This window comes from Musca autumnalis, unplaced genomic scaffold, assembly GCF_047663935.1.
Source record: "Musca autumnalis isolate F117 unplaced genomic scaffold, ASM4766393v1 scaffold_1, whole genome shotgun sequence".
Lineage (NCBI taxonomy): Eukaryota > Metazoa > Arthropoda > Insecta > Diptera > Muscidae > Musca > Musca autumnalis.
Window position 1 is genome coordinate 302605755 of NW_027411644.1, and position 11498 is coordinate 302617252.

General features: G+C 35.5%; 1 protein-coding gene across 1 annotated transcript in view; it reads left to right on the plus strand.

Annotated features, from left to right (window-relative positions):
* ppk20 (pickpocket 20) overlaps window positions 1–11498 on the plus strand; it is a 44480-nt gene extending 32982 nt beyond the window's left edge. Inside the window, exons 4-9 of the mRNA XM_073965369.1 lie at window positions 3900–4200; window positions 4271–4318; window positions 4383–4520; window positions 5454–5474; window positions 11060–11152; window positions 11216–11498. Of these exons, the coding sequence (XP_073821470.1) occupies window positions 3900–4200; window positions 4271–4318; window positions 4383–4520; window positions 5454–5474; window positions 11060–11152; window positions 11216–11484 (870 nt within the window). The 3' untranslated portion in view covers window positions 11485–11498. The remainder of the gene's footprint in view (window positions 1–3899; window positions 4201–4270; window positions 4319–4382; window positions 4521–5453; window positions 5475–11059; window positions 11153–11215) is intronic.

Consider the following 11498-nt stretch of genomic DNA (forward strand, 5'->3'; position numbering starts at 1 on the left):
TGGTTTAATCAATAATCTGTACCATGGTGTAATAATGTAAGGTGTAAGTGACAATCATACGGGTTTGAACTTTTTTTTTATAAACTGAATTGTCAAAATATATTTGGATCTACCCCGAATATTCCAAAATTTAATAAATAGATTTCCAATCTGTTATTTTCAGTGCCTCATAATACATACATAGAATGTATCACATTATATATGTATAGAGTAATTTCGATGCCAATTAAAATTAAATTTTAAATTTTTTCTTTTATTTCTTTTATTTTCTGAACTATTTTGGAAAGACCCTAGGATTCAAATGTTGCCATTGACATTTATGGCCTGTTTCACTAAGACGATTCGAATAAAAATCCGTTCGAACTACTACCAAATTTACGTTTTTTGAAAAATATTTGAATTGTTTTTATTTTCAACCAAACAAATGTAATCTACAACAACAGGAGTTTGGTAGTAATTCGAACGAATTTGAATTCGAATCGTCTTAGAGAAACAGGCCATTAGTTTCCATAAAACCATGTTGTTATTTTAAAATTGTTAGTTGTTGTAATTCATGCAAACACCTTACTTCTTACACCATGATCTGTACAAGTTGTTAATGGATGTTGTTCGTTTAAGCCGAAAATACATCGAACGTTTCAGTGAAGTTCTGTGCCATTTCTGATAATACAGAAAAAATCGATCTGTGTTGCCATTGCTCTTTTATTCTTTTATCCGAAATTACGCCCTACTTTATGTGGATGTGTTTTTGGCCCACAAAACATTGATGACGTGCGAGAACTGATAATGCAAGATCCTCATGTGACATACCTTGAGAAAGGGGCATCCTTGGAGATGTCCTCCACCAGAATACATTCGATATTGCATGAACACTTGGCCGCGAAAAAAAGATTTGTTATCGTTGGACTCAGCACAATTTGACAATAGCTCAAAAAAGGTTCATGTGGATTGATGCAAAAAAGTGTTAAAAAATACAATGGCGGTGCTTCAAAAGATATTATACATAGATATTTATAACACCGTCACAGGTGGCGAATCATGGATCTATGCGTATGAGCCCGAAACAAAACAGCAATCGACAGTGTGGATCTTCGAAGTTAGTCTTTCACGAAATAAGAACTTCGAAGCAAATGGTCGCTGTTTCTTTGGCAAAACTGTTGATGTGGCGACTATACAGCTTGAGCTACGTAGGACGGTAAATTCTGAGTAGTGCAATACAATTTGTTTGCCAGAAGTCTCCGGAGAAATTAGAAAATTAAACAAGAGAAGAATCTCTCACACATCGATTCAAACCGGCGCATTTTTGGCTGGACAAAACGTGGAATTGATGGGTTATACGCCATACTTGGAAGCCAGAACATGCTGCAGATGTTTTCAAAAACCACGTTATGGAGGTGTCTCAATGGGAGTGGAAAAAGTGCTTCAACAATTATTATAAGCGCATGTAAAAGTGTATAAATCTTGCTGGAGAATGCATTAGAATAAAACAAAACTTTTTTTGATGATAAATTTTGCGTCTTCATACTTAGGCCGGAAACTTTTCTATAGAAGACGACATATGTTATCTTCAATTCTACAGAAGACAACATCTGAAGTCTTCAATTCTACAGAAGCCAACATCTGTCGTCCTTCTATTCTATAGAACACCTTTAAGGGGTCTTCTATATTATAGAAGGCATCCTAATGCGTCTTCTATGTTATAGCAGACCTCTAAAGGCGCCTTCTATTCTATAGAAGGCCTCTTAAGGAGTTTTCTATTCTATAGAACCCCTCTTAGGGTATATCCTATTCTTCAGAAGACCCCTTAGGGCGCGTTATATTCCATAGAAGACCTTCTAAGGCGTCTTCTATTCCATATAAGACCTCTTAAGGCGTCTTCTATTCAATAGAAGACCTCTTAATGTGTCTTCTATTCTACATAAGACCTTCTAAGGCGAATTCTATTCTATAGAATACCGCTTAAGGCGTCATCTATATTATAAAATACCTCTAAAGGCGTATTCTATTCTATAGAAGACAGCTTGAGTCGTCTTCTATTCTATAAAAGACCTCTTAAGGCGTCTTCTATTCTACAGAAGGCCTCTTAAGGATTTTCTATTCTATAGAAGACCTCTTAGGACATCTTCTATTCAATAGAAGACCTCTTAAGGCGTCTTATATTCTATAGAAGACACTTAAGGCGTCTTCTATTCTATAGAAGACCTCTTAAGGCATCTTCCATTTTATTATATAGAAGACTCCTTACTTCGTCTTATATTCTACAGTAGACCTCTTAAGGCTTCTTCTATTCTATAGCAGAGATCTTAAGGCGTCTTCTATTCTATAGAAGATTTCTTAAGATGTCTTCTATGCTATGTAAGACCTCTTAAGGCATTTTCTATGCTATAGAAGACTTTGTTCTATAGAAGACCTCTTAATGCGTTTTGCGGTGCCATATACTGTACAGAACACCTCCTAAGGCGTCTTTTATTCTATAAAAGATCTCTTAAGGCGTCTCCTATTCTATATAAGACCTCTTATAAAAAACCCCTTAAGCCGTCTTCTACTCTATAGAAGTCTCCTTAATCCGTCTTTTATTCTATAGTAGACCTCTTAAGGCTTCTTCTATTCTATAACAGATATCTTAAGGCGTCTTATATTCTATATATGTAAGATTCCATAAGGGATTTTCTATTCTATAGAAGACATCTTAAGCGTCTTTTGTTCTATAGAAGACCTCTTAATGCGTCTTGCAGGGCCATTTATTGTACAGAAGACCTATTAAGGCATCTTCTATTCTATGGAAGACCTATTAAGGCGTCTTCTGTTCTATAGAAAATCCCTTAAGCCGTCTTCTATTCTATAGTATACCTCTTAAGGCGACTTCTATTCTATAGAAGACCTCTTAAGGCATCTTCTATTCTATAGAAGACCTATTAAGGCGTCTTCTATTCTGTAGAAGACCGGTTGAGGCGTCTTCTATTCTATAGAAGACCGGTTGAGGCGTCTTCTATTCTATAGAATACCTCTTAAGGCGTCTTCTATTCTATAGAAGTCCTATTAAGGCGTCTTCTGTTCTATAGAAGCCTGCTAAAGGCGTCTTCTATTCTATAAAATATAGATTAAAGCGTTTTTTCTAAAGAAGACCGCTTAAGGGGTCTTCTATTCTATTTTGAGAATTTTAACTACTATTTTTAACCGAACTACCTTTAAATAGACGTTTGGTGTTCCCAGTGATCACAAGACTAATCCACCAAAAATTGTCAACATAGGTCAAAGTTCTAGTACAACCCCCAATAACGGTACCTCCCCATTTTCGGTAGTTTGAAGATTATAAGTACAATTTTTAAGCGAACTACCTGTAATTTGACAATTAAGGTTCCCAGTGATCACAAAAAATCTCCACCAAAAACTGTGATAATAGGTCCATGTTTTAGTATAGCCCCATATAACGGTACCCCCTGAATTTCATGATCGTAATACCTGTAATTTGCCGTCTGAAATTCCCAGAGGTCACAAAACTTCTCCGCCAAAAATTGTGAACATAGGTCCATGTTTTGGTATAGCCCACATATAACGATAACTCCCGATTTTCCATATTTTGAGGATTTTAGCTACATTTTAACTGAACATCTCCAATTTTCGACCGAACTATCTGTAATTCGACATCACAAAACTCCTCCACCAAAATTTGGTCCACAGTTTTATATAGCCCCATATAAATGTGAGACGGATTGAAGACATTTTATACCCATTTTTTATCAGTGGTCATGAAATATCTCCCCCTTAAATTGTGGACAGGAAAGAAAATAATTATTCCGTTTTAGTTCAGAACATTTTATGGTAGAGGGTATAAAAAGTTCGGCCCGGCCGAACATAACGCTTTTTTACTTGTTTAATGTTTCCTTGTACCTTTGCAGATTCTAATAAAACGTCCCGAACAATTATCAAACAATGGTTATACCATTTCCGCTGGCACTGAGACCTATGTTATTGTGCGTCCCGAAATCACCGAAAGCTCCAAAGATATTCGTCCATTAAAACAAGAACAACGTAACTGCTTTTTTGAGGATGAAAATTCTCTAAAAAATTATCAGGTTGCTCCGAATGTTGACAAGGAATTAATTTTGAACAATTGCGTTAATGTCTGTCATGAGGAACATTTGCGTAAATATTGTAACTGTACTTTGCCGCAGTTCTTTTTAAGTACAGATCCAACAGGTAATGTTTTGTATTACAATATTATTTTAAGGTAATTGCAGCAAACAATTATTTTCTCATATTGTTTCAGTGGAAACATGCCGTGCTTCACAATTTCGTTGTTTGGCCAAACACAATGGTGAGTGTCTGAAATTATTTTAAAAATTAAGTTTCTATTAAATATTTTAATAATGCATTTATAGATATTTTCGGTTATGATAAACGCTTGGAAGAAGACGCATATTTTAGTTCAGCCAAACCAGGAATGACTTGCTCCTGTTTAATACCCTGCAATATAATAGAGTATTATACATCTTTAACCACTCTGCCGTTTAACGCTCCAACAAAGTAAGTAACTTCAACTTTTTATTGTCATTGAAGCAAAACTAATCATGAAATCAGTTTTAACATAGAAAAATAACCAACTTCAACATACTTACATGTATTTCCACAAACATCACCGAAGGGACAGGGAAACTCATTTCATATCAATGAGTACACAACGATTCATATTTACTCAATGATGTGGGATATGGTTTTTTAACGACGAATCCGACCGCATGTCTTACGACACCACCTATAGAGAAGTTTTTCATGACTCTAATTCTGAGGAAATGTAGTTTTTTTGCCACTTTTGTGGTATCGAACGCTGGAATTCAGTGCGCAAGGTGGGTGTTCTTAACATTGCACCCACCATCAAATGACCGTAAAAAAGTCAACATTAGACTTAAATATCCTATGAAGGAATGCAACACATTTACTTTTCAATTATAAATATTATGATTTCTGATGGGTGACGTAGGGGATGAAAGATACCAAGTAACTGTACTGACCGCCTTTAACAAAACAAAGCCCAGGACTTATCTTTGTCCCTATCTCATCTCAAGTTGACACTTCCCTCCCCATGGTGTCACCTGTTGAAGGTAGTAAGCTATCATATGTGTGTGGCAACTTTACCACAAGAACAACAGAAACTTGGGTTTGGGTGTCGGGTTAGTAGCCTACCATAGCAAAAAAGCATCCTACTATGAAAGAACGAAGGAAAAGAAAAATAAACCCCTCTAAAGTTGATGAGCCCCGCAAGCGTTTTAAGGTCCATGATCTGCGAATCTGCACCTGGAATGTTCGGACTGTTTACAGAGAAGGGACAGCCTTCGCACTGGAGCATGTACTTTCAAAGTACATGACGAATATTATTGCCATACACAGCGTACGTAAAAATACTTTATGAAACATTTCCAATGGTTCCGTTTCGTATTTTCCATAGGAACAATACAAAACGAAACATAACCCACGTTACCGAACTCGCTGTTTTGTTTCGTTTTGTTTACATTCGTGAGTGCGAACAAAACGAATAGCGAAAAGTTCTCAATTCCACAACAACAGATAAAAAACGAAAAAGGTCAAAACACATGAATGATTAATTTGGTGGTTGACAAAACAACATTCCGCATCTCGCTAGCAAGCAAAAGACCTTCTCGATCCACTCACTAATTATGATGTTAGCTGACTGGGTTGTTAAGCAATCAAATGTGTGTGTGTCTGATAATTTCGCACAGCAAATGTTTGCCAAAAATTCTTTTTGTTTCGGTGGTGAATGAAACAACTCGGCAAAGCATAGCCAAAATACATTTCAGTAATCGCATGATTTTCGTATTTTTGCATTAAAAAGTTTGTGGTTTTGTTTTGTTTTGAGAACGAAGCCATTCGGTACTGGAATCGTTTTGTTTGTTTGCGTTCATTGGATATACAGGAAAAACGATGGATTGAGAAAGGCGTCATAACAACATCTAAGTGTATTATAGCTGACTTGATATAAAACACGAATTTGGTTGCGGATTTATATTTAGTCTTCGGTTAAAACATTTGGTCTTCAGCATCAAGCAAGGGGATGAAAGACATGTCGCAATTCACATAAAGCTAAACTGTTCAATATCAGTGTTATTTGCACCAAAAATGTATTTTACGAACGCTTACAAAACAAGAAAAAAAGTATCAATAGGCTTTGCCGACAGAGATATACTCTCAGCCTGTGTGAATTGAAACACTTTTCCTTAAAAACCCCATGTTTCAGAATTTTAGGCGTATGAACTTGCGGAAAAAATATGGATTTGCATTAAAGCTCTAAAGTTTTGAGTGGGAGTTACCTAAAGGAATGACCCGCCATAGTCCTTTTTGAAAGTGGTTCTTATTTTGGTAGTCATTCCTCTCTACAGATATCGCGCTCAACAGTAATTTTAGTTGGTAACCATATAATTTAGAGTTTTTGGACCATTATATAAGGAAACATGGACTTGTTCACAAAAAAAAACATAATATTACTATTAGGAGTACCCTCGGTCAAAATTTCGAAAGGATCCTCGAACAGACCTTTAACCACACATAAAAATAACGTGTTTAACATTTGTGTGGGTGTTTGGACAAAACTTATCCAAAGTTTGGACCAAATCGAAAAAAAACTTCAAGTCAAAATCCGGGGGCTTGATTTTCACCGTAGACATATGGTCTAGTGGACTTTACCAATGGACAATACCAATAATCAGAAAATCCAGGCGCCCGTGGTGGTGTTCAAATCGCCCCACCCTAATATATAGTCCATATCATAACCTGGTCTATGTCTCGTCGGAATATCACGATGTGCACATTATGGACCAAATCGGTTTCTGCCTTCGTGCGCACACATTTTAGTGCAAATTTTTAACTGTTATGGGAAGGTACCCAAAAAGAATGGACCGATATGGCCCATCTAAGAACTTGATTTAAGTTTGCGCAAAATATTACGACTGCCAAATTTTGGAATTAATTGGTTTTTCCGTTAGAGAGTTATTGTGCGCTGCATCCACTACATATGGTGCCTTTAACCTGAAAACCCACAAGTAACCAGATATTTTACATGCGACAAATGCTAGAGAAGATCCAAGAGATGCAGATGGACACCTATTAATGGACATCTATAAAAAAATTTCATGATTTTTTAGAAGAAATCTACCAAACTTTTTAGAAGATTTTTTTTTCATCTGAAAAGTCACATCTTGAGCTACCTTCTGAACATATGTCCCAAACATATTTTGCAGCAAACATATATATGTTTGCAACAGTCCCAAACATAATATATGTTTGGGTCTGCAAACAAATATATGTTTGGGTGGAAACAAATATATGTTTGGGTGCAAACATATATATGTTTGGGTGCAAAGATATTTATGTTTGGGTGCAAAGATATATATGTTTGGGTAGAAACAATTTTATGTTTGGGTGCAAATATTTTATATGTTTGGGTGCAAAAAAATACAAACCCAAAAGGCACAAAAAAAAAACAAGCACATGCACCAGTGGGCGCTTACTGAGAGCAAGGGAGCGTAAAATTCAATGTAAAACACTTTGAAATGTGTGCTCACTTGCTCTCAATAAGAACTCACTGGCTATCTCTATAGTATACACACAAATGTTGAGGTTGTTTATTGAAAGGCAAAAGAACAACAAACACATAGGTACATAAAAAATTCCAAAGAAATACATAACACACTTTAATAAAAGAAAAACTGATAGAAACGTAGTTGAATGCTTCTCCTTAGTTGTGAAATAAAACAAATTGTCCTCATAGTTGAAATCATCAGCGGGGAATCGGCATCTAGAATCAAATAATTATGTAATGTGATAAATAAATATGGATATACCATATTTCAAACATACATATGTATGTAATTACCAACCTTAAATGCGATTTCTTCCTTGTCCAATAAAATATTCAATTATAAAATGTATTGGGCATTTAATTTACTAAAAAGCACAATTTCTTTAAGAAAACACAAAACACTGATTTATTCACTCACTTTACCGTCTTTACTCAACGGTTGTCTCTAGAACATTGAAGCAACAAGACCAACATAATTAATAAAAATTTTTCTTTTCCTCTACGCTTGCTACGTTTGTTAACAACAACAAAGCACGAAACACACGTGTTTTACGCATACACATGACAAAACTTCTGCGTGTCCTATTACACCATGCACAGAGCTCTTTATTATAAACCAGCATTCCGCAGCTGCGAGAGTCCTGTTGTTACTCTCTTTGACAAAAATAATCTCCACCCATAAAAAAATATGTTCTAACATAAAAAATATGTTGGTACCCAAACATATAAAATTGAGATATGTTACAAAATGATGCAAACATATATTTGTTTGGACACAAACAAATTATGTTTGGATCCAAACATATATTTATTTGCCATTAGTCCCAAACAAATATTTGTTTAGATCCAAACATATTTCTAACATATATTTTTCTGCGCGTACATAAAATTCTCGGAGGAACATTTTTGTAGAAAATCCCGTCTTGTTTTTCTTCTTCAGTTCAAGAACAAAACGGACATGGAAGGCTCAGTTCCTTCAATCAAATATTCTACAATGTTGTAAAAAATATAGAAAATACTAGCAGACCCCGGTCCGCGCTGCTGGCCCGTCGTAATGAGTTTTAATTCAAAAGTAGGTATTTTCTACCTCACTTCTTCGGTCCATTGTCAAACCGAGAAGGATTTTAAATTTATCAACAGATTTTGTCTGTAACCTTGCTTTTCTCTTACGGACTTTGTCGGATTTTTCGCCAATTTGAGCCTTTTAGGATTTATTATCGTCCATGTCACTGACTTTATCCTAAAGCGATCTAATAATAAAAGTTAAAAAATGATTAAATCGAATTCTCCCGCTTATTTAGACGTATATGTTTTAGCTTTTCATGGCTGATGGACCATTGAACCTCACCATTTAAGTACATTTGTAAATATATAGTTTTTCTTGATCGGGGGACAACCACCGTTGTCTCGAAAACTAATTTGCAACCTGATGCACTCATAAGTTTAACAAATACACCGATTATAAAATAATAAGCCCCGAAATTTGTCTACAAATATATAGCATTTTGGAATATTTTCTGAAAATTAGGTTCAGTAGTTTTGGAAAAATAATGTTTTGAAAAGATTGGGCGTGGTCATCAGTTTTCAAGATATAACATATTAAAAAAGTGGGCCCGGTCCGGTCCTAGGGTGCACACAACTTCATTGCCTACCAAAATGTATGCTGAAACCAATATAATCATAAGTTTGGCTTATACATATAGCGTTTAACAGAAAGGCATGGGGAAGGTACCCCACATAACAACGGCAACATTGAGCTTTTGCTGCAAATTTTATGGAAATCCCTTAAGTAGTATTGGAGTTATGACATACTAAAAAAAAGGCTTGGTCGGGCCTATAAGCCCCAAAGAAGTACCTAGATTGTAGATTAATCCGTAAGTTTTTATCCCGATACATACATAATTTTTGCAAATATAACGTTTTTTTTTAAATGTCGCATAGGGGAGGTACCCCGCCCCCTCTGGAATTCAATAAAATATGTAACCTGTTTTCGGGGGCGTGGTAACCTTTTCTTTCCAAAAAAACCTAAGTTGGGTTATGACAGCATTTGATTTTTATTCATAAAGGTAAGGCGTTTTTTTAAATATGTCCTCTTCAAAAATTCAAGAAAATATGCCTGTACATTCCCTGACATTTTCACGAATATCGGTTCAGTAGTTTTGTAGATGTAACATATTTTAAAAAGTGGGTATGGTCAAGTCTGTGGTTCCTAAAAAAGTAGGCAAGGTCGGAGACACAACCACAATTGTCTCGCAAATTAACTTCCAAATAGATACATTCGTAATTATTGTAAATATAACATTTTTAAAAAAGTAGGGTATAGGGGAAGTTCCCCGCCCTTTCCGAAATTCAACTGAATTTGTAGCCTATTTTAAGCGGGGACCATCTCTGTACATTCCCTGGCAATTTCAGGAAAATCGGTTCAGTAGTTTTTGTAGAAATGATAAAAATATAAAATTGAAAAAAGTGGTCGTAAAAGTGGGCATGGTCAAATTTTCTTTCCATAAAAACCCAAGTCGAAAATCGGTCCAGCCGTTCTCAACTGATGCCATTACCAACGAACGATATTTGATTTTTATTTATAAAGATTTAAAAGTTTAGACAAATCGCGATTTTCTTGAAAATCCCCTGTAGATATAACCTAATTAGAAAGTGAGAGTGGTCGGATCTTAAGTCACAAAATAAGTACGTAAGGTTGGAGACACAATCGCCATTGACTCGCAAATAAATTCCCAAACCGATACATTCGTATTTGTTGCAAATATTGCATTTTTACAAAAATAGGGCATAGGGGAGGTACCCGCCCGATCCGAAAGTCAAAAAATATGTAGCCTATTTTTATCGGGGACCAACCCTGTACATTCGCTGAAAGTTTCAGGAAAATCGATTTAGTAGTTTCGTAGATATAACATATTTAAAAAAGTGGGCGTTGTCCAGTCTTAATACCCCAAATAAGCACGTAAGGTCGGAGACACAATCGCCATTGACTCGGAAATTAATTTTCAAGGCGATACATTTGTAATTGTAGCAAATATTGCATTTTTACAAAAATAGGGCATAGGGCGGTACCCCGCCCGATCCGAAATTCAACCAAATATGTAGCCTATTTCAACCGGGAGCCATCACTCTACGTTCCCTGCAAATTTCAGGAAAATCTATTGAGTAGTTCCGTAGATATAACATATTTATAAAAGTGGGCGGAAAAGTGGGCGTGGCCAATTTTTCTTTGCATAAAAACCTAAACTGGACTATGACTAACATTTCCACAAAAAATTATCCAAATCGCTCTAGCCGTTTTCAACTGATTCAATTACCAACAAACGACAATTGAGTTTTATATATAAAGAAGATTAAAACTTGTATATCACAATAAGAGCTTTATAATTTGTTACTAATACAAACTAATATTTGTAACTAACAACTAGTACTAATTAACTTTTCTACTACCAAAACATAGCGCAACAGACGAACAATATTATAAAATTGATGTCCATTATCAATCGGAGGTTGTCATCAAATATCGTACAAGTTTGGAATTTACAAGCATTGATTTAATTGGTAAGTTGGTTGAAATTTTATTACCAACACAAGTTATTCATTTTACATTCATCAATTGTGTAGCAAACTTTGGTGGCGTGTTTGGCCTGTGCCTGGGTGCATCTATGGTCAGTGCTGTTGAGCTATTCTATTATCTAACCGTTGGCCTTGCTCTTTATTTGTACGATAACAACTATTATGGTATACTTAAACAACATATTCGAGATTTACGCATGAAATGGATATCCGGTATCAAAGAAACACTCAACGAAGAATACGGTAATGGCACTTCCTTGAAGAGGAAAACAACATTTGTACCTAAACGTCCGCAGCAAAAATCGAATAAATGGTGATCAGTGTATATGGA